Below are 24463 nucleotides of genomic sequence, written 5' to 3'. Positions count from 1 at the left end.
AGTCTAATAAGCACATTGTCTGGTGATGATGCCCCCTTCCCTATCTGCCTCATGCCCCATGGTCAAATAATTTGCAAAAGCTCACCATTAAGGCACACATGTAGGCACAATTATAGGGAGTTCCTTGTTCAAATTGCAAATCCAGCAAGGAGAGGAGAAAGCCAGAAGAGGCAAACAACCAAATAAAGCAAATAAAGTCCAAGCATCGAAATAAAATTGTTCCGCTGTTCAGATTGACCATTACCAGCCTGAAATCCAAGCTTCTGTCTTGCATTTTCATGTTGGCTGCAGCATTGTTCAGTGTAACTCGAGTTTAACAGAACACCACAGTGCCCTGCCTGTCAAGCCAAGTTAAACTTCTTTGTTTGTCTGCTGAGCTATGATCCTTTAAACCTCCATTTATTCCAATGTTATTTTGCTGCATGTCCTGGTCAGTATTCCAGTGCAATGACTGCCTTGAACAAGGTGTTAGTGTTACATTGTGAGTGCAGTCATTCATTTTCACACGGATGTATATCTTTCCAGAGAATTTCTTGGCAGCTTGTGAGTGATTCCAGACACCTGGAACCTCCCAGCTTCAATAACAAGTCGTCCATCTTTGTGAAAGTGCCATAAACTGGATGAATGGATGTCCAGTCAAATTATTAACAACCTCTAAACAATACTGGAGACTGCAGGCTCTTTGCTGAAAATGCTGTTATGAGCACATTCCAGTCTGAGGCCATTTTTCCCTGTTCATAGTTCATTCTACGTTAATAGCTTAAGTACAGGACAGTAAGACTGTTTAAGAGTTTGCCTTTTCCAATGGATTGGCTAAAAATTTTGAGAAAGGCTTAATACAATGGCTGTCACGACTTTAGAATATCCCAAAGTTTTACTGAAGTACACTTGCTGTACAGCCATTGTTGTAATATAGGAAATGTAACAGCTAAATTACACAGTGCAGGTCCCATAGACAATAATGATCAGATATTGTGTCTTTAGTATTGTTGGTCGACAGATAAATATTGGGTAAGAGAACTGCCTTTCCATTCAAAGTAGTGCCGAGAAATCTTTTGTATTCAGCTTAGATGGCAGGTTGGGCTTCAGTTTTAATGTTGTAGTGATTGGAACCAAGTGGACCTTGTTGATTATGAGATCCTTGTTTGAGGTTGTTAACCTGGGCCAATCAGGAAGAACAGATCAAGAGATCTTTAGGTGCAGATGTAGAGTCCATATCCCTGGAACAGGAGGCCCAGGTTCAAACCTCCTGCTCGAGAGATTTGTAATACCATCTCTGAACAGTCGATTAGAAAAATAGGTTAAGTTAAAAAAAAATATATAAACAGGGGATTTAGAATCTCCTCAGTTCAGGGGAATGAATCCGAGCCAGCTGGCCACAACCAGTGTACAGTGCACAAGTAAGGAAAGGGTGAATTGGTGATGAAATACTGGCGTCTGTGCAGTTATTTCAAATGTCTTTCTGAAAGATGGAACCTCTGGAATTGTAGAAGTCTCTCAGCACACACTGATAGGTCTGCCTAGCTATTGTGCTCAAATCTTTATGGAACTTATATAACCTTCTGACTCAGAGGTACAGCTATGGTACTATCTTGTGATGATCATTGACTGTCCTCAGACTCATTCAGTTCTCTCCTGAACAATACCATTTTTGGCTAATGGGTTGATGGAGAAGTTGTCCAACAGATTTACAAATTTCTTCTTAGTCATGGAAGGGTGTTCCAGAGGGTTTAAGAATGAATCAATTTGGCTTAGGCTAAGGAGCAAATATGTAGTCGATGAACTGCCAACTAATGAGAAGGATGTAGGGGAACAAATCTACCTGGAAATTAAAGAGAGATGCGATATTGTCAGGTAATTACAACAGGGGACTTTAACTGGCTGAGTGTAGACTTGCACAGGAGTGGCATAAAGGGATGAGAGGGACAAACATCGAGATTGTGTTCAGAAAACTTTGCTCCAGCAGTATTTGACTAGTCTGACAAGGAAGGATGCATGGTTGGACCTGGTTCTTATTAATGTGGTGGGCTCATTATTTAAGAGACAGTAATCACTTTAGGATTTGGGATGACAATAGAAAAGGACCATATGCAATCTAGAGAAAGAATAATTAACTGGTCAGGAGCCTAATTCAATAGGGCATGAGCAGAGCTGGGTCTGACAGGCTGGAAGATAAAGATGGTGGGAGAAACAGTAGCTGAACAATGGGCTAAATTTAAAATGTAGATGGTTTAGGCACAGTCAAGGTATGTTCCTTTGAAAAGAACATATAGGGCAAACAAATCTAGAGCTCCCTGATTTAAAAAGGAGATATAAATTAAGATAAAGAAGGACAAACATATTTATGACAGGTATCAGTTGGAAAGTACAATTAACAACCAAGTGGAAAGCAGTGAGGGTCAGAGTGGAGGTTAAAGAGATTCATTTCTCTAATGTAAAGAGATTATGATAAAGACCAATCTAAAAGGAATCCCAGTCCTCTATAGGGACATTAATGATATAAGGGTGGCAAAAGGAGGAGTGGAGCCAGTTAAGGACCAGAAAGGAAATTTACACGTGAAGGCAAGAAGTATTTAATAGATACTGTGCACCCAAAAAAGTAGATGCTTGCCAAATCATGGTGACATGGAATGAAATTCTATCCCTCGTAGAGTCCAAAGTTAATAAGGAAGAAGTATTGGATAGTCTGTTTAAAGTTGGTAAGGCGATGAGATGCAACCCAGCATCATGAAGGAAGTGAATGTGGAAATGGCAGCGGCTGTAATCTTTCCGTCTGCCCTTTGCAAATGCTCCTGCCTTCAAGAAAGGTTGCAAGGGTAAGCCCAGCATTTACAGCCCGGGCAGTTTAAATTCAATGATGGCAAAGTGATACAATAATTCAGGATAGAATTTGTAGTGTCATGGAAAAAAGATCAGCTGATTAGGAAGAATGGGACAAGATCAGTTGATTAGGAAGGGGATTTCTAAAGAAGAAATCAAGTTTAGCTAACTTGCTTAAGTTTTTTTTGGAAGAGGTAACAGAAAGAGTTGATGGGAGTTATGCTCCCGAGTGGTGTACACAGATTTACAGAAGGGATTTGTCTGGGGCAAATGTCAGAAACTGTGTAGGGCAGGACTGGACATGTATGTGCCGTGTACATAATGGTCTTTTAAAGATGGCACTGTGCCAGTGATCACAAGATATCCTGACAGTGGTGAATATTTCTGGCTACTGCGAGTGGGGGATTTGAGCTAGCATCAGATGAGATAGATGCCGTAGAAATGTGGTAAGGAATTAATGAGGCGAGTCTGGGATGTTAACATGTGAAACTTCACAAGGGCTTGCGGAGGGAAGTCCTCCATGAAATTCAATGAATATCTGGAGAGATTCTGCTGTACATAAATTCAAATCCTTTCTTTCTTCTGCTAAGTATGTGCCCTTCAATAGCTGCCTCTAAGTAAAGAATGTGATAAAAAGTTAAATTTCCCCTCTACAGAGACGGTGTAACTATAAATTGGGGTATTCACCATTCCTGGATATGTCCTGTCCCACCAGTAGGGCAAACTCAGCAAAGGTGGTGGGACAGTAATATATAGTCATGAGAGGGATGCCCTGGGAATCCTCAGCATTGACTCCAGATCTCATGACCTTTCATGGTATCAGCTAAACATGAACCTCCTATTGATTACCATGTACTGACCTCCCTTTGCTGATGAATCAGTCTCCTCCATGTTGAACAACACTTGGAGGAAGCACTGAGGGTGGCAAAGTTGCAGAATGTACTATGGGTGAGGGGGTTTATAATGTACACCACCAAGAGTGGCTTGACAGCAGCACCACTGGTTGGACTGTGTCCTAAAGGAGATAGCTGCAGGACTGGGTCTGCAGTAGGTGGTGAGGAAACCAACAAGAGAGAAAAATATACTTGACCACATCCCTACCAATCTGCCAGCTGCAGATGCATCTGCCCATGACAGTATCACTAAGAGCAACCAACCACGATCCTTGAGGAGATGAACTCCTGCCTTCACATTGCGAATACTCTTCATCGTGTTGTCTGGTACTATTGCTGTGCTAAATAAACCAGACTTTGAACAGATCTAGTAACTCAAAACTGTGTTTCCATGAGGCACTGTGGGCCATCAACAGCAGCAGAATTGTACTCCAGCACAATGTGTAACATCATGGCCCGGCATATTCCCCACTCAACCATTACCACCAAGCCAGGGAATCAACGCTGGTACTATTGACAGTTCAGCAGGGCATGTTAGGAGTAGCACCAGGTGTACCTAAAAATGAGCGGTCAACCTTGTGAAGCTACTAAACAGGACTACTTGAATGCCAATTAGCATGAGCAGCAAGTGACAGATAGAGCTAAGCGATCCCACAATCAACGGATTAGATATGAACACAGCAGTCCTGCCAGATCCAGTTGTGAATGGTGCTGGACAATTAAACAACTCACTGCAGGAGGAGGCTCCTCAAGTATCCCCATACTCAATGATAGAAGAGCCCAGGATGTCAGTGCAAAAGATAAGGCTGAAACATCTGTAGCAATCTTCAACCACAAGCGCTGAATGGATTATCCATCTTGGTCTCCTCCAATGGTCCCTAGCATCACAGAAATCAGTCTTCAACCAATTTGATTCACTCCACATGATATCAAGAAATGATTGGAAGCAATGGATACGGCAAAGACTATGGGCACTGACAATATTCCGACATCAAGGCTGCATTTGACTGAGTGTGCCATCAGGAGCCCTACAGAAACTGGAATCAATGTGAATGAGGAGGAAAACCTTCTGCTGGTAAGAATCATACCTGGCACACAAAGACAGTTGTGATTGTTGGAGGTCAGTCATCTCCTTTCCAGGAATCTCTGCAAGAGTCCCTCAGGGTACAGTCCTAGGTTCAACCATCTGCAGCTGCTTCATCAGTGACCTGTCCTCTATCATAGGATCAGAAGTAGTAACGTTCACTGATAATTGCACAATGTTCAGTGCCATTCGCAACTCTTCAGATGCACGTTCAAATGCAACAAGATCTGGACAATTTGCAGACATGGGCTGACAAGTGGCAAGCAACATTTGTGCCACACAAATGGTGGGCAATGACCATCTAACCACCTTAACATTCAATGGTGTTATCATCACTGAATCCCCCACTATCAATATCCTGGGGACTACCATTTAACAGAAACTCAACTGGACTTGTCAAATAAACAGTGGCTGCAAGAGCAGGTCAGAGGCTAGGAATACTGTAGTGAGTAACTCAACTCCCAACTCCCTAAAGCCTGTTCACTCGCTACAAGGTACAAGTCGGTAGTGTGATGGAATACTCCTCACTTGCCAGGATGGATGCAGCTCCAACAACACTCAAGAAGCTTGACACCATCCAGGACAAAGCAGCCTGCTTGATTGTCACTGCATCCACACCCTCCACAACTAATGCTCAGTAACAGCAGTGTGTACCATCTACAAGATGCAATGCAGAAATTCACCACAGGTCCTAAAACAGGATCCTTCCAAACCCACCACCACTTCCAGCTAGAAGGGCAAAGGCAACACAGTACAGTGATTCAAGAACCACCACCTCTTCAAGGGCAGCTAGAGACGGGCAATAAATGCTGGCCCAGACAGACATTCAAGGTCCATATGTGAATAAATAATAATTAAAAACGAAAGGGTTAATGCACTTTTTACAGCAAGGTTAACCAGCGGCTTGAGAAGTGGCAGATGGGGCTGAGTCCCTGCATCCGAAGGCGGAGATAGATGAAAGGGTTAATCTTCCTGCTGTGGAAAGGGCTGCTCAGTGACTAACTGTAAACGGGAGAAACGTGAGTGGGTGGGTATTTTCCGAAGCTGACACTGTTCAGTTGGAACGATTACCCTGTCAAAGCCACTTCCTGGAATTAATAGGAGTTTTGATTATGGGGTGGAGTTTCATAGTGCAGAGTAAAGCAGGCCGACGGTCAAGTAGTTAACAAAAATATCTCATGCTGTCACAGTGCTGTTTGGAAAACTGGGGGACTGAAGGGGAATCTGTTTTGGATGAGCGTGAGTGGCTGAAACCCCTCCGCTCCCCCCCCGCGCAGGAAGCAGGAAATTCCAGGGTTTGGTTCCCCAGTGCAGTCTGTACTCAGCAGCCCCTATAGCTGCGGTTTCACAGGAGTTCCGCAGAATTGAAGAGGGTGTTTCTCTCTCTCTCTCTGACAATGGATGCCATCATCATCCAGGAACGTCTGGTGGAAAAGCTGCTCTCTCCCAGGAATGCATCGGAGCAGCGCCGGCGGACACGCCTGAAGGTAAGGAAAGAAAACAAACCAACCTCTGATTGAAGGGCGACTGGCAAAGAGACAACTGGGAGAGACGATCAGATGACCTTTTCTCTGAGGGTCGTGAGAGTTTTGGAATTGGAGATGATTGGGGGACTCCAGGAAGGTAGAGTTGAGGTTAAAATCAGCTCAGCTGCGATCTTATTGAATGCTGGAGCAGGTTGGAAGGGCCGAGTGGTCGACTCTTGTTCCTTGTTTGTTTGTTTGTCCTTTTCAGAGGTTTCAGTTGGCCGACAAATCTGGCCTTACACCAATCTTTCTGGTCCAAATGAAAGCAGATAAAGATGCTGATGCCCTATATCAAAGACGTTGTGCTGTGATGAAATGGGAGGCCACTTTTGGAATACTGCGTTCAATCCTGGTCTCCCTGCTACAGGGGAAAAAAAATTAAACTTGAAAGGGTGCAGAAAAGACTTACAAGGATGATGCTGGAGTTGGAGGATTCGAGCTATAGGGAGAGACTGAATAGGTGGGGCTGTTTTTCCCTGGAGCATCGGAGGCTGAGGAGTGATCTTATAGAGGTTTATAAAATAGGGTAAATAGACAAGGTCATTTTTCCAGGGTGGGAGAATCCAAAACAAGAGGGGAAAGGTTTAAAAGGGACTTAAAGGGCAACTTTTTCATGCAGGGAGTGGTACATCCATGGAATGAGCTGCCAGAGGAAGTGATAGAGGGAAAGTACAATTACAACATTTGAAAGACATTTGGACAGGTACATGGATAGAAAAGGTTTAGAGGGATATGGGCCAAATGCAGACAAGAGTTGAAAAGTATGGTGCTGGAAAAACACAGCAGGCCAGGCGTACTGCCTGACAAGCTGTGCATTTCCAACATGGCACTTTTTGATTCTGACTCTCCAGCATCTGCAGTCCTCACTTCCTCCTAAACATAGAAGGACAAGTTGGATCAAAGAGATTGTTTCTGTGCTGTACACCTCCATGACTCTATGAACCTAATTTCCTCAATGCAGATTCCACGAACAGAAACTGATCTGGACCAGCCATATAAATACTGTGGCTATAAGCACTGGTCAGAGGAAAGCAATCCTGTGGCAAGTAACTAACCTTCTGATTCCTCAAAGCCTGTCCACCATCTACAAGGCACAAGCCAGGAATGTGATGGAGTACTCCCCACTTACCTGGATGAGAGCAGCTCCAACAACGCACAAGAAATCTGACAGTATCCAGGACAGAGCAGCCCATTCCATTGGAACCCTGTCCTTACGTTCAACATTCATTGCCTCCACTACAAACATACAGTGCATATCATCGACAAGATGCACTGCAATAACTCACTAAGGCTCATTCAACAGCACCTTCCAAATCTGCAAGCTCTACCACATAGAGTACAAGTGTAGCTGATGTCTGAATATATCACCCCTGCAACAAGGCACTCATTATCCTCAATCAGAAATAAATTGTTGTTAATCACTGTCAGTGTGTCAATATCTTGGAATTCCCTTCCTGACAACAAAATGGGTCATTCCATTTTATACCATACAGGCTATGGCAGTTCTAGAAGGTAGCTCACCACTACCTTCTCAAGGGCAATTAAGGAGTGGCAATATATGCTGGCCTAGCAAATGACATCCTCATCCTGGGAAAGAATAATGAAACACAGGCCCAGAGCTTCTGCTTTCTGTTTAATCAGTGACTGGGTGTAAATTGGAATACTGCCCAGGTCCTGACTCAGTGACTAAACAGGAATTACCCAGGAAGTTTAAACTTCCAATTGCCAATTACCCTGGAACCACTCACCAAGGAAACAATCTAAAATCTGAGTTAGAGTTGGAGATTTACGTTTTCTAAATTATTCACCTGATTAGTTGCTCAAAAAATATTAGGTGATAAAAAAGACACTTGTAATTACTGGTTAATTACAAAACCATCTTCCTTCTCCCAATCCTGAGACCTCACTTGGACCTGGATTTCCCTCTGCCCACCCACATAAACCTTACTGACTACATCCCTGACACCTCCCCCAACCGAAATAATTCATCTGATGCCCCCACCCTTCTCCAATTACCTCTTTTTTGTATTGTTTAACATCTTGTAACTAACGGCGCTGTAATTGGTGATGTATTAATTTTTCACTATACTCATTGAGTATATGTAACAATAAAGGCTATTCTATTCTAACCGCCCAACTCCACCTCCCTGTCCTGACCTGGCATTGTTCTCTGACTCATGCTGACGAAGCATCCATTTTCTGGTCCAAACCCCTGGCTACCACCACAGACATCCCAACAACCTCCACCCCAACTCAACCAACTCACAACATCCACCCAACTCAACCCAACTATTACTCCTCCATCCCTGACTTGACCTGACCAGTCAAGCCTCCAACTACCATCTGACTACTTGTTTCAACCTGACCTGAGCCAAACCCTTGACTATGCTGTCACCCTAACAAACCCCTGCGTGATGCAGCTATCCCCTAAACTGATCAGACACAATTTATCCCACACCATCTGATTAAACCCCGACTGCCAGTCCAACTAATCTGATGTAATCTTCAACACCCCCCTAACCTATAACCCCGACTATCTCTCTTTCTCCCGATGACCCACGAGCCTCCAACCACCTCATTAACCCCTAGATTTCATGATTTCCCCGATCCAACATCACTAGCTCCCCACACCTGATCGTTTGCCTGACCCCTGTTCCTTCTCTATCAGCAGACTGCACTCCTGTCCTAAAATGATTATCCAGTTGGCACCCATATGCAGCCTAACCTGCTCAATCACTCACCTACTGTCTTGCCTCCTCACCCCCACTGTCAGTCTACTCCCTCATCTGCTTACCTTGCACCTACTTTTTGTCTGCATCTTCTCAAAGAGATTTTGGTCCTTGAACTGCTTATGAAGGAATACCACAGTTACTGCTGTACAAGGTGGGGCATGGTTTCTATAAAGATCCTCCATGCAAGTCTCTGTGAGGACTGCTGCACTGTAAAAGTGCTACATAAGAAGAGAGGCCCAAAAAATTTGGTAAGATTTACGAGGATGTTACTGAGGTTTGAGCTCTAAGGAGAGGCTGGGTAGGCTGAGACTCTTTTCCCTGGAGGGTCGGAGGATGAGGGGTGACCTCATAGAGGTTTATAAAGTCATGAGAGGCACAGACAAGATGAACAGCAAAGGGTAGGGGCGTCAAAAACCAGAGGGCATAGGTTAAGGTGAGAGGGGAAAGATTTAAAATGGACCTGAGGGGCAACTTTCTCTCACAGAGGCTGGTGCCTGTATGAAACGAGCTGCCAGAGGAAGAGGTAGAAGTGATTATAATTACAACATTTAAAAAGCATTTGGACAGGTACATGGATAGAAAAGGTTTAGAGGGATATGGGCCAAACACAGCCAAGTGGGACTAGTTTAATTTAGGAAACTGGTTGGCACAGTCGAGTTGGTTTGAAGGATCTGTTTCCATGCTGTGTGACTCTATGACTAAATAACTATCTATAGAACTTCATGTCTGATCTGAGTGAGGGATTCCAACTGTATTGGAAGATTTGGGCCACTGATTGAGGACAGTGCTGTTGTTTGTGTTTGTATCTCACATGGGGAGGTGATGGAATTATCGATTGACTATTAATCCAGAGACCCAGATAACATTCCAGGGACCTGGGTTCAAATCCCACCATGGCAGAGGTTGAACTTGAATTCAGTAAGTATCTGGAGTTAAGAGTCTAACAGCCTGTCTAGTTCACTACCATATAGGGTAGGAAACTGCCATCCTTACCTGGTCTGGCCTACATGTGACTCATAACTGACTCTCTGGGCAATTAGGGATGGGCAGTAAATGCTGCCTTGCCAGTGATGCCCTCATCCTGTGCATGAATATAGGGGAAAAAAAATCTCTACACCATCCCCTCCTACCTCTCTCCCTCTAGTGTTTGTTCTGCTGTATCCATGACATACAGCTGAGCAATTGCAGATCCTACTGAGTACTGTCGCTATTGCCTGACATAGCACTTTCTTTTTTGTCTGTGCATGTTACAGACATAAGAATAATGTTATGGTATATTTGCATGAGGTCCTTTTGCAGCAACCTTTGAAAGTTGTATCATTCTTTTTATGTTTCTGGACACATGCCGTTTTCTGGAAAGTGACAACGCTTCAAGAATTGACAGGTTGGCAGCTTGATTATAATAATGTAGGATGTTGAAGTTGCTACTGATGTTCTGTGCTCCTGTACGCCCTCAACCTTCTTCACTCCACCATTGCTGGCCTTGTCCTAAGCTCTTTAATTCCCTCCCTAAACCTTTTCATTTCTTCTCCCTCTGGCTTCCTTTTAGACACTTCGTGCATCTTACTGATATAACAATGATATTATTAAATTGGAGAGAGTTCATAAAAGATTTACCAGGATGTTGCTAGGAATGGATATTATAAAATTAAGCTGGGACTTTTTTCACTGCTACATAGGAAGTTGAGGGGCGACCTTATAGAGGTTTATAAAAACTAGGAGGCATATTTTTAAAATGAGAGGAGAAAGTTTTAATAAAGGACATGGGGGCAACTTTGTTCATGTGTGGAATGAACTGCCAGAGGCAGTGGTGGATGCAGGTATACTTACAACATTTAAAAGACATTTGGATAAGTACATGAATAGGAAAGGTCGGGAGGGATATTGGCGAAATGCAGGCATGTGGGACAAGCTTAGTTTGGGAACATAGTTTGCATGGCCTAGTTGGATTGAAGGGTCTGTTTCCATGCCATATGACTCTATGGCTCTATGATTCTAAGTCTCTCATCAATCATCTGATCAGCTGCCTCAACATGGCCTTATTTGACAACACAGAGACATTTTACTTTATAAGGCATTATACGAATGCAAGTTTCGTTTGTCATGTTTTGTAGAAGGGTGGAGCAGAATGCATCCAAATGAAACTGAAAGGAAACTTGGGGTATATTCTTCCAGAATATGGATGGACACTGGGTCAGAGATACTTGGGTGCAAATCGTGACTGGGTTACTTGAAACTTCTCACTCATCTGAAGTGTGTGGCTAAAATGACAAACATGAAATTCAGAACTGGTTTGGATCACCAGAACTAATTGTAGAGGAGTTTTCCACAGTTAATATTTTTGGAAGTAAGTTGTTCGGATTTTAAAAGCTGTGTCTGCATGAGTGGTGGAAGGAGATTCCATGATAACTTTGAAAAGGGAATTGAATGCATGTTTAAAAATGGGAAATTCATAGAGTATTGGGAAAAGAGCAAGGGAGTGGAAGTGATCAGATAACTCCTACAAACTCCAGGCCACACATGATAAACCAAGGAGCCTCCTTGAATCCATGATAGCATCTCCAGTTACCTTGGCTATGATCAGAACAGGGTTGCCCATATAAACAGGACTACTCGGAAGAGCTGTTTTTGTTTCCCTGTGTCCCACTGGGAAGAGCTTGGGTAAATAACATTTTGCATCTCTCAGCAAAAAATGGTTTAAAAGATTCAGCTTCAATACATTTCAGGACAGGTGTACTTTATTTTAACAAACCAAGAACGAGACAGTGAAAGAATTAATGGTAAGTCTTGCATTTATACTGCATCTTATCATCTTTTAATCACTTCTCAGTTAAGACTCGTGCAACAAATTACTGTAAAAACATGACTTTTCTTTGAATATCGATAAGTATAACCATCATTTGCTCACAGTAACATCCGAGAAGCAGAATTATATCAATTTGCTTTACATAAGATATACAGTGCAGGACAATGTAATTCAATTTAACTGGCTAATTCCAGTGTTTATGCTATAAATGGGACTTCTCAAATCAGTTATTCCTATCCAGCAAAGCATTCAATATTTCTTCCTCCTCTCTGTGCTATTTAAGCATTCCTTAATGGCAGCTTCTGCCATTCATCCGAAATACTCCATGAGATGAAAAGGTATGCATGGAGGCTAAGGAAATTTGGCATGTCCATAAAGACTCTTACAAATTTTGATAGATGCACCATAGAAAGCATTATATCTGGATGGTATGGCAACTGTCCTTCCCAAACCGCAAGAAATTACAGAGAGTCATGAATGCAGCCCAGTCCATCACGCAAATCAGCCTTCCATCCATTGACTCCATCCTTTCTTCCTGATATATCGGGAAAGCAACCAACATGAACAATGACCCCTCCCACTCCAGTTATGCTCTCTTCCACCCTCTTCCGTCGGAAAGAAGATATAAACACGTCTGAATAGATTCAAGAACAACTGCTTCCCTGCTGTTATCAGACTTTTGAATGGACTTCTTTAATGTTAACGTTGATCTGCACCTTCTCAGCAGCTATAACATTATATCCTGCATTCTGCTCTGTTACCCTGACACACTTGTATAGTATGATCCGCCTGTAAAGCGCATGAGACAATACTAGCTACCAGGACACCTCTTAGTCTTTACTTTTCTTGAGAAAACAGCCCCAACTTGTTCATTTGTTCATGATAGTTAGTTCTGGAATCAAGTAAAGCAGTTATGGGGAGTTTTTCTGAGGAGTTTGCACTACGCTTAATTGTAACTGGCTCAACATGCCTGGAACTAAGATTCTCTGACTTGTCAGTTCAAATGGTAAGGATCTCTGTGCATCAAGAAGTGTGTTTCCCTTGTGTTAGCTTGCATACCAAGGTTTGTTTGGGACCACTACAGTCTACTAAATAATGCAACTAATTATTTACTTAATCTGGTGTCATATCTACACATGCAGCATTCTGAAAAAGCTTGCTTTCAGTAAGTAATAAAAAAATTAAGTAAATTATCAGTAATCAATTATTATCAATGCATGGATGTCTTTGCATAAGAATCCACTCAAGACAATTGGTTTTGATTCAGGAACCATGGTGAGCTTGGACTTGGTGCAACTATATTATTGTAGAGTCCCAAGTTTGCCCTGGTCCCCATCAAGTAAATGCAGTTCATGTCAAAACCCAAAGCCTTGTCGAAGAGAGACTCACTCCACATCTTATATATTGAGCATTAGCTGGTTTGATGTTTGAATAATGCTCCGATCTCCCCGTGATGCCTTATCAAGACTTCAGTGTGGAACAAATTGTGGCATTACTGATGGTTCTAAATTGAAGTCCTATCTGCTGATTTGGATGTTTCAGGCAAATATTGATAATGGCAGTTGGTAAATGAGAGTTCACAGAATTCTAACTACTTCTGACCACTCTTGCCTTAAACAACATCACTATAAAGCAGACTGACCACCTTTCATCTCGTTGCTGCTTGTGGGAGTTGACTGGCTGCAAAATAGATGTCCCATTGGCCTACATAACCATTGTCATTGTCTTAATGTAATTCATGGAATACGAAATGCTACGGAACTTTTCTGGAACCTGATAAGGAATTGTCTTGTTCTCTGTCTGTGCACAAAATGTTTTTTTCACTATCACAATAACCAAGGGACTGGTGGTAGGAAGTGAGTTTTGTGGTTATTATTTTTCTGAGAATTGTATGCATTGTACTTGTTTTGTAGTTGGATGGATCTGGTTAGCTTTCCCTGCCTCGTTGTTTCTCCTGGTTGTTGTGCTTTGGTACTTATCATTGGAGTTAGCACCTTCACTTTGTATCAAGACTGTACTTGATTAAGTTTGTTTTCACTTGAGCACTTTGTAGGTGTGTAAGCCTGCACTTTATTTCAAAATGGCTTCCATCTGTCCTGCAGCCTATCATGTCCATGCCTTCTCTCTGCTCAAGCAACTCTGCTGATCCTGAATTTTTTCGACAGTCCAACAAATATTTCATTCTTCAGGTGTTTATCCAACTCTCTTTTGAAAGCCACAATTGAATCTGTCTTGACCACATGCTCAGGTACTATATTCCAGATCATAAACATGAAAATGCCTTTTCCTCCCGTTTCTTTAGCCAAACACCTCAAGTTGGTTTCTCGACATTTCTGCCAAAGCAATGCATTTTGTCCTACCTGCCTCTAACCTACTCATTTTGAACATATCCATCAAACTCCTCTTTGCCATCTCAACTCTAGGCAATACAAGCCCAGCTTCTCCAGTCTACCTTCATAACTGAAAACGCTAGAATCATTCTTTTATACATCCTCTCTGAAGTCTTTGCATCCTTCCTTCTTTTCACCCTTTTTGCCTAAGGTAGCATGGTTCATGTTTTTCTTTTCTAATAAATTTATTCTTTATGTTAAAAGTATACTGGCAGACTCTTGTGAGTGTGTTCAGTAACTGACCTCCATGGTTTGAAAGAAATGTTGGTTTTTTTCAAGCCAGATTTCACTCTGACATCTGACATATCAGTGCAGGGTATTGTCAGCAGGAAGGTGCTCCTCTTTCCACATTATTGTCACATTGCTTGTGGCCAACAACACTTAAGTATGCAGCAATTTCTTTTGTGTCACTTGAACAAGCAGAATATGGTGCAAACTATAGTTAACCCTCAGTGAGTTGTGAGGCAATCTGGAGCTTCCTCAGTTGGGTATCAGCTCTTTGAGGTTTTCCAATGTCTAAAGGTTTTTTTCATTTCAGGATGTGGAAAAGGAATACGTGGGATTTGCTACACTACCCAACCAGGTCCATCGTAAATCAGTAAAAAAAGGCTTTGACTTTACGTTAATGGTAGCAGGTAAGAATGCTCCTTGCTCTCACTTATGTAAACTGGTAGAAGGAAATAACAATAAAAATTCAATATGGTGACATCAGTTCATGTTAAAGGTTTGACCAACACGTTAGTTTGACTCAGTCCTGGATACAAAGAGTAAAGAAATGGCAAAAAAAATGTCATAACATTTGTATAGGCCCCAAACAACAAGCATGATATGAAATTAGTGGAAAATTGGTGATGCTGTGGTCTGTTTTTTGAAATACTTCAGACATGCTCCTTAGAAACAGTTGCTTTTGCCTCCATTTATACTGAAAGATTGCTGGAATTTAATATTAGGAATGTAATTCACATGATCTGAATGGGAATTTTTAAAAAATTGTCTTTTTAAATTTAATCTTGGGATATAGGCATCATTTGCAAACCAGGCATCTATTTGCAATTCTCAGATGCCTGTGGGAAAGTGGTGGCGCTCTTTCTTCTTGAACGACTGCACTCTAAATGGAAAAGTATGCAAAACCTTCTCTTCCATAGGGAGTTCCATAGTTTTGGCCCAGTGATGAATAAATGAGAACGTATGTTCGGATGCTGTGTGCCTTGGAAGGGAACATGGAGGTGATGTGTTCACATGGACCAACTGCTTACTTTTTTCTAGTGAGAGCAACTTTAGGTCGTTCTGTAGAAATAACCTTTGTTAATTGCTCAGGTGCATCCTTTAGACTATACACATTTCTGTCGTGGTCCATCAATTGTAAAGGAGAGGGCATTTAAAGGATCTATACAGAGGAAACTTGATTATCCAGCATTCGATTATCTGAATATTGGATTATCCAGCAAGATTGCAAGGTCCCATTGATTGGCTAAACTGTGTTATCTGGCATTTGATTATCTGGAATTTGATTAACCGAATGAAATACTCCCCGCCCATGTCCTCTGTGGTTCAGTAACAGCTCAGTTAGTAAACAACAGGCAAGATCTTGATTTATAGATCCATAAAACTTCCTGGTTTCAGAACTTAGCCTATGCTGAACTAATTGACCTCAGTTGGGATATTTGCAGGAGTAATGCAACAAGTAGGATTTTTTGGCACTAAAAAGAGAAAATGCTGTGGAAATTCAGCACATCTGGCAGTAGAGAGAGAAAAACAAAGTTAGTCTGATATGACTCTTCTTTACTACGTTGTCAGGCCTGCTGAGTTTCCTCAACATTTTCTCTTTTCATTTCAGATCACCAGCAACAGCAGTGTTTTGCTTTTGAGGTTTTTAGCACCGCAGGGTTAGGGAGTGGAAACAGTTTGGCTTTCTGCTCTGGGTTGTCATCCCATGATATTGGTGGCAAGTACATAATGACAGATACCCTCAGAGCTTTTCTCAATGTGAAAACAACCTGCCATACTGCGGGAGTGTTGCACTGTCAGACGGTCCATCTTTCAGAAAGGTATAAAGCTCTGGTTACCACAAAATAAGAAGGGCAGGAGTGTTAAGGGTGGCACAGTGGCTCAGTGGTTAACACTTCTGCCTCAAAGCACCAGGGACTCGGATTTGATTCCAGCCTCAGGCGACTATCTGTGTGGAGTTTGCGCATTCTTCCCATGTCTGTGTGTGTTTTTTCCAGGTGCTCCAGTTTCCTCACACAGTCCAAAGATGTGCCGGTTGGTGAATTGGCTATGCTAAATTGCCCATAGTGTTCAGGGATGTGTAGGTTTGGGACGTTAGTCAGGGATAAATATACTATATTAGAGTAGGGGAATGGGTCTGGGTGGGTTACTCTTTGGAGAGTTGGTATGGATTTGTTGGGCTAAAGGGCCTGTTTCCACACGGTAGGGATTCCATGATTCTATGAGTTGAAGTTGACGCCCTGATCAACATTTATTTCCCAATCAGCAATACTAAAACAGATGGGTTGATTATTTATCATATTTAATTTTTTGGGATCTTGCTGTGTATATTGAATGCCTGTTTTTGATGCTTTACAATAGTAACTGTAAAATTCCTGGACTGGTTATGCTTTGAGGCATTCTAAAGTCATAAAAAGTGCTTAATAAATGCAGGTTTGATTTTTCTTTTGTGAAGACAGTCATTGTATATCCATTGAAGTTCCAACGTTGGGGTGAGGGAAGCACTGACAAATCCCTCTCTCATGTGTTTAAATGATGCTTAGAAGCCTTCCGTAGTAAAAAGCCACCCGGTGCTGCCACTTGGGCAAATTTCCACAGCAAACATTTTTATTAACCAGCAGTTATGGGACCAGGGATCTGCCAGTTGATCAAATATTCTGGATAATCAAGTCATACATATTGCTGCAGTGAAACCTGACCAAACAAAGCTTCAAGACATCTATATTCCTCAAATAAATCAACACACCTCCTAAATTCAATGTAAGCACATACAATAAATAGTAGAACTTTATGCAGGGGGTATACACATCACTGTTATGCTTTATTTACAGTATAAATACTTGAACATTGTTGTTGAAGGGTACAGACGTTTATAAAAGTTTATAAAATCACGAGGGGAATGGATAGGGTGAATAGTCGAGGTCTTTTTCCCAAGATAGGGGAATTCAAAACTAGAGGGCATAGGTTTAAAGTGGAGGGGAAAAATATAAAAGAGACCTAAGGAGCAACCTTTTTACTCAAAGGGTGGTACGTATATGGAATGAGCTGCCAGGGGCTGGTATAATTACAACTCTTAAAAGGCCTCTAGATGGGTATACAAATAGGAAGGATTTAGAGGGATACAGACCAAATGCTGGCAAATAGGACTAGATTAATTTAGGATATCTGTTTGGCATGGACGAATTGGACTGAAGGGTCTGTTTCCGTGCTGTACATGTCTATGACACTATTTGAGGTATATAATCTTTGGCAGTTTATCAAGAGTGTCGGTTGATAAGGCACAGGTTAAAACAAAGCAAAAAAAGAATACCATTAGATCATTTCCCAACATGATCAGGGTATTCAGGAAGAAGGTTGGTGTGGGGTTTGGAAAAGGATCATAGCTGATGTTGCTAAACATGTCAGAAGGATAAGAATAGGAGAACAAGGTTAGGAGCTTTTGAAAGTATTACTATTCTATGTCATCATTTCTCACAAATTTGGTGGTATTTGGAAACAGAAAGTTCTTAAAATAAACCAATGGCTTGTTAATATCTGAAAGTAAAAGAATAATGGATCCCTTTATGGGCTTCTCCCAGTCCGTTGCTTTATATTTATTAGATCAGTAGAATATTCCAAAAGGCAGCCTGAGTACTCTTTCTCTGTCTTATCCACGTGAGATCTGCTGCTGTCCTGCCGTCACACTTTTCATATGATATCAGGGCCAGACCCTGAATCAAACCTCTCATGAGACTCATGATGTGGAGGTACTGTTGTTGGACTGGGCTGGACAAAGGCAGACGTCACATGACACCAAGTTGTAGTCCAACAGGTTTGTTTGCAATCACAAGGTTTCAGAGCACTGCTCCTTCGTCAGATGAAACCACTTGTGACTGAGAAACTAAAATTAAAAATCCTGGAGCTGTTGAAGCTTGCCCCACCCATTCAGGCTGCTTCTATTGTTCCAACTTTAAAAAAAAACAATGTCTGTCAAGCTGTTCACTTTCTGGGCTTTCAATAGACAGTTTGGCAACTCAGCTTTAAAACCTCTCTTCAAAAAGAAACAGGACAAAGTACATTTCTTAAAGTCATAGTATCATCACAGGTGTGAAGACCAAACAGTTGGCCCTCCAATTGTTGCTGGTTTTATGGCTTGCCAGAATTTAAATTCCATTGACTTCATTCTCCCAAATCCAATTTCAGCCTGAGTTTTACTGAGTAGTACTACTGGTGGTTGTTGAATGTTATTGAGTTGCTATCTTTCAAACATTTCTGTGTGTTTCAACATGAAGAGAGTTTTTTTATACAACATTCTTTGTACAAGGTCTGGAAGTTCATGGAGAAAGGTGAGCTCTGTAAATCTTGTATGGACTGCAACCTGTTGCTGTTTGTTTAATTTGAATTGCTAAATCAATCAATTTTGTATGAAAACAAAGCCTCTGGAACTGTTTAATTACAGCTACTTGTTTAAAATTCATTCTTTTTTATAATCTAAATAACATTGATTTCAGCTATTAATCTGAAATGAAACATTTAAATGATAATGAAGCCAGTGCCAGCTCTCTGAAAGACCAACTCAATAACTGGAATCACTTTACCTTGCTTTTCAGTTCACCACAGTTTTTTTTCACATATTTATCCAGTTCCCTTTTGCAAGGTACTATTAAGTCTACTTTAGATCATACTTTAAGGAAAATTGTTCCAGATCACGATAATTCACTGTCTATAGTTTCTTGTCTTCATCTCATTTCTATTAATATGTGTACATTACCTGAAATCTGTGTTCTCTAGTTTTGGGTCTTTGTACTACTGGAATTATTTTTTTCATTTGCTGTATCAAATGCTTCACAATTTTGTACGCTCTATGTTAAACTTTTTTTTAAACATCTGTGCTGTAAGGATAACGAAATAGAATGAGATTTAATCAGCCTGACAAGGGTCTCATCTGGTGGCTATTGAGCTGGTGGGGAACTACCTTGAATCCTATGAGAGAGACCCAAAGAAGTTAAATGCCTTTGAAAGTTGCTATAGGAAAGATGTTAGTAAACTTGGTAGGGTGCAGAAAAGATTTACAAGGAAGTTGCTGGTTGGAAGGTTTGAGCTATAGGGAGAGACTGAATAGTCTGTGGCTATTTTTCCTGGAGCATCGGAGGCTGAGGGGTGATCTTTTAGAGATTTATAAAATCATTAAGGGCATGGATAGAGGGAATAGCCAAGGTATTGTTCCTGGGGTGGGGGAGTCCAAAACTAGAGGGTATAGGTTTAAGGTGAGAGGGGAAAGATATAAAAGGGACCTAAGGGGCAACATTTTCATGCAGAAAGTGGTGCGTGTGTGGAATAAACTGCCAGAGGAAATGATGGAGGCTGGTAAAATTACAGCATTTAAAAGGCATCTGGATGGATATATGCATAGGAAGGGTTAAGAAGTATATGGGCCAAATGCTGACAAATGGGAATAGATTAATTTTGGATATCTGTTCAGCATGGACATGTTGGACTGAAGGGTCTGTTTCCATGCTCCACGTCTCTATGACTCTATGAGTATTGGGCAACCCCTAGGATTGAGGACTGTGGCATTGCTGTCCAGCGGGCCGTAGCCCGTCATTGTCACCCGTGTGATGGCAGCTGCTGAATGAAGCGGAGGTCCACAATCACCAAGGAACCCCAAACTGAAAGTGTAGGTTGGGGATCAGGGACAAAGAATGATACAGCAGTTTGAGGCTTGGCTTTCAGGGCCCACTCCTCTAGCAGGAGTTCCATCAAGTAAGCACAGATTGAAAATCAGCCCCTTGCTCTTGCATCTGACCATGACTCCCCTACCTGCTCACATCCTTGTTGTGTTCCACACCCTGCAATCCCATCCTACCCTCACTCAAGTGTGACCTGTACTCTATGGTGATATTGGATCTCTGGTCAGTACATGCAGGCAGTGAAGTGTACCACTAGGAACCTCAATTAAAAGACAGTGGCTACCTAGGTGCCTGAAGGACATTTAATTCCTGCTGGGGGCTTTTCCTACGGAAACCTGGATGCAACCCCAATTGGCCCAACAGAATCAGCCTCTTCTCATTCTTCTTAAGATACAACTCATGTCATATTTGAGTGCATTCCTTTTTGTTTGCCATGTAACAAAACAAAATGTTCTAGGCAGGTTTGCTACAAAGGTCATGGTTTAATAGCAAATCTGAGTGGCACATAGGCAAACCGGTTTGAGTGGAATTAACCATTTTTCTGCTTATGAAGTGTATTTGGAGAAATTAGTTGCAGCTTGACGTGCATTGGAAATTCATGACTGCTCTCTCCACAGGAGAGTCCGGGCTGGGAAAGTCCACTTTGGTCAAGAGCCTCTTCCTGACAGATCTGTACAAAGACAGAAAACTTCTCAATGCTGAAGGTAAGATCTAAGATCTTTTAATATGATGCTAAAATCAAGATTGTAGTGGCGAGGAGGGAGGTGATAAGTGTTGACACTTTGGACTAATAGTGAAATGCTTCAACTTTCCATTTGAAAACCTCATCTTTAACCTCAAAGGAGGATGTGATGTTGTGGGAGCTTCCACCTTGCACATCTTTATTGCCTGTTATTAATACTATCCTTAATGGGGTATGGCTTGGTTAGGGGAGCAATAGCCACCCATTTGATGAGTATCCGCTTCGTTTTCACTAATCTTTTACACCACATCCGCTCATAAAGAGTTTTAATCCAGACCAGTTTTTGCTTTTGGAGACTACACTGGAAACCTGACCCAGACCTCTAAGGTGGTTCCTATTATTATTAGATGGGAGGCCAGTGCATCACCTTTTAACCAAAGGTCACCACAGAATAGTCACCACGAACTCAACAATGAAATTCAGAAGAAATATCATCATCCAGAGAGCAGTGAAACTGTGAAACTTGTTGCCACAAGCTGTAGTTGAGCTGGATATCATCACTGTTTATCCAGGTTCTGTCTAAATGGCACACGAGGAAGGAGGTAATAGTAGCTTCTGCTGATTAGATCATAAAACGGTCACACCCCAGAGTAAGACTATTCAGCCTTTTGTTTCAATGTCGGCTGTATGTACAAGGTTCTCAGCTAGTCCCAGTTTTTAGTCTTTTCCCTAACTTTTTTCTGGGAAAATGATATCTGTTCTCTTTCACTGCAATTGAGTCTGCTTCCCCTACACTCTCTGGCAGTGCATTCCTGATTCTAACCACTCCCTGTATAAAAGCAAATTTTTTATTTCTCGTTTTGCCGTACCTTAAGTCATTGATCACTGATCCTTGATTTTTCTGCCAATAGGAACAGTGTCTTCCTATCTGATTCACTTAGGCCCCTTTGACTCTGAACACCTCTACCCCATTACCCTTTTACCTTCATTTCTTGAGGGACATAGCCCCAAGTGTTATGAACTACCCTCACAACTGAAACATCTCATCCCATTTTTATTGTCACAAGTAAGATGAAGAAGGCTGAAAAGAGGTTTGTGTGGAGACAAAACACAAGCGTGGAATGGTTGGGCTGAACGGCCTGTTTCAGTGCTGTATATTCGATGAAAATGACACCGCCTACACCAACAATGCAAAATACTGTGGATACTGGAACTCTAAAATAAGCGTTTAGCAGACCTTGAGTAGTACAGTGGCTCAGTGGTAAGCACTGCTGCTGCACTACACCAGGGACATTGGTTCGATTCCATACTTTGGTAACTGTATGGAGTTTGCCCATTTTCCCCATATCTGCATTGGTTTACTCTGGTTTCCTCTCACAGTACAAAGATGTGCAGGTTGGGTGGATTGCCCATGCTAAATTGCCCCTAGTTTCCATGATGTATAGGTAAGGTGGATGAGCCTTGGGAAATATAGGGACACGGAAGGGGGTGTGATACTCGTTGGAGGGTCTGTGTGGACTCAATGGGCCAAATGGCCTGTTTCCACTCTGTAGGGATTCAATTCAAGACCAGACAAAATCTGTAGTGAAAGAAAAATGTTATGATAACAGTTCATTGTAAGCGATGATGTCAGGGATGAATGGCATTGCAACAAGGACCTACTTCTTCTATATTGAGAACCACAGAAATCTTGGCTGTGTTTAATGATGTTTGCTATGCTGTAAATTATTTTACTCCTCTTCTGGATTCATTCTTTGTTTCCTTCCTTTTTTTTCTTCACTGGCTCAGTTGCCTTGCACCACATCATCATTTCTGTCACTTTGTCATGCCTCCATTCCATTGCATTCTTCTGCATCTTTTCCTTTCTCCCCAACATTCCTCACTAAATTATTTCCTTAATAACTGCTCACCTCTGTCATCTTCCAGTTTGATAAAATGTTGCCGACCAGAATTAAAAGTACCTAATCTGTCTCCTTTGTTAGCAATGTTTTTCTGTTGTCTATCCACCATTTATGGAGATATTCACAAACATCCATTTATCAACACCGGTCTTTGACCTAATACAGGATGCCAACTCTAGTGAAAAAACAGCTTTTACTTCATGGGTTAAAGATCTTGTGAGATCAGATTAATTCATCATCTTTGTTAATTAAGATAGGAAACATAGCTATCACACTTAAGAGTGTGCAGAGCATTAAATGCTGATTGGGTTTGCAGGAGATTTTGACTCATGTTTTCTCCAACTTCTTACAGAGAGGATCAACCAAACAGTGGAGATTATAAAACACACAGTGGACATTGAAGAGAAAGGTGTCAAACTAAAATTGACGATAGTTGACACACCTGGATTTGGGGATGCAGTGAACAACATACAAAGGTGTGTACAAATGAAACTGAGCATTCGGCTGTCATGGGGACACGGACAGCTAATTCCATCAAGTGTTGATTTGGTTTCAATGGAAATGTGAGTGTTAGCTAATAAATTAAGATCACAAAACATTGTAAGGTGAGAGAGTAAATGGTGCAGATGAAAGCAGCACGTTGTAAATGGCCGTCAATATTAATTGTATTTAACTGTGTCTTGATAATGGACATTAACTGAGGGTTCAGTTGTGCCCCTATAAAAAGCAACTCTCTGAACCATGATTGTTGGATAAGGACATAAATATTTGTAATGTGTACTACAGTGATTCACTACTTTTAAAACATATTTAAAGCTTGCTGCCAGTTCCATCCTTTGCTTCCTGGCTTTCTGAATTATGACAATAGATAGATTCAGTGAGAGTACAAACTGTGTGAAGTAACTCCACAGAGACTGGTATCCCATCACCAAATCACATTTACCCAGAGAGAGTCCTTGATATTGATCCAACTTCCTCAGAGCCAGCTCTCAGAGTGAAAAGGATGTCTGATATTCCTGTTCTTTTTTTTTATTTTATTAAACAATTCGCAGTTTACAAAACAATTAACATTAAAAGCTGTATACAGAGAAACAGCAATTTTATGAGGGAGAGAAGCAGCAAAGCCAGGTCCCAAACCCTACCATTCAACCAGTTTTCAGGGAAATGAGGAACCTCAAATCCCAGTTTCATTCATTACAAAACTGTAACAATAACATTTGTACATACAAGACAATCCAATTACATAAAAAACAGTGCGTAAAATACAGACCCCCAGGAACCCAGCAAGACCCCACTCCCTCCCCCCCTTACCTTCCACCTTCCGGCCACTCTAAGGCAGCCCGCCCCTAAGCACCTTCCAGCTCTCAGTCCGCCCAATGCCCCTTCCAGTGTTTGGTCTGCCCTGATAACCTTCCGACCACCTCTAGGACAGCCTGTCCTGCTTCCCCAACTACCCCCAGGATGACAGCGGTCAGGATGGCTTACCCACCGTCCGGCATCCCTAACCGCCCTTAACACCTTCCTGCCACCTCTAGGACAACCCACCCCTGTACCAGCCTGGGGCGACAGTGCTGAAGATGGCCTACCCACCTTCCGGCTCTTGGTCTGCCCCTACATACCATTGGGCTACATTCCTGTTCTTATCTGTCAGCTAGGACTCCCTGATTGGACCAATTAACAGTCCTAATCAGGGAACTCATGTTCTATGATGTCCACCTAGCTGATCTTGTTA

At 41.8% G+C, this 24463-nt stretch overlaps 1 protein-coding gene across 4 annotated transcripts in view; it reads left to right on the top strand.

Moving 5' to 3' along the window:
- Nucleotides 1–24463, top strand: part of septin5a (septin 5a) — a 131825-nt gene that overhangs the window by 92083 nt on the left and 15279 nt on the right. For 3 of the 4 annotated variants that reach the window (XM_088000174.1, XM_043716050.2, XM_043716052.2), the window contains 3 exons: nucleotides 14790–14886; nucleotides 20766–20852; nucleotides 23084–23207. In XM_088000174.1, the coding sequence (XP_087856300.1) occupies nucleotides 14790–14886; nucleotides 20766–20852; nucleotides 23084–23207 (308 nt within the window). Of the gene's footprint in view, nucleotides 1–5946; nucleotides 6285–14789; nucleotides 14887–20765; nucleotides 20853–23083; nucleotides 23208–24463 lie in introns of those variants that run through there. The other variant, XM_043716051.2, reaches the window with a different exon arrangement.

The sequence above is a fragment of the Chiloscyllium plagiosum genome, unplaced genomic scaffold (genome assembly GCF_037043375.1).
Source record: "Chiloscyllium plagiosum isolate Xiang-an unplaced genomic scaffold, Cpla_swu_hap1 HiC_scaffold_24, whole genome shotgun sequence".
NCBI lineage: Eukaryota > Metazoa > Chordata > Chondrichthyes > Orectolobiformes > Hemiscylliidae > Chiloscyllium > Chiloscyllium plagiosum.
This window is presented reverse-complemented; position numbering and strand designations above follow the sequence as displayed.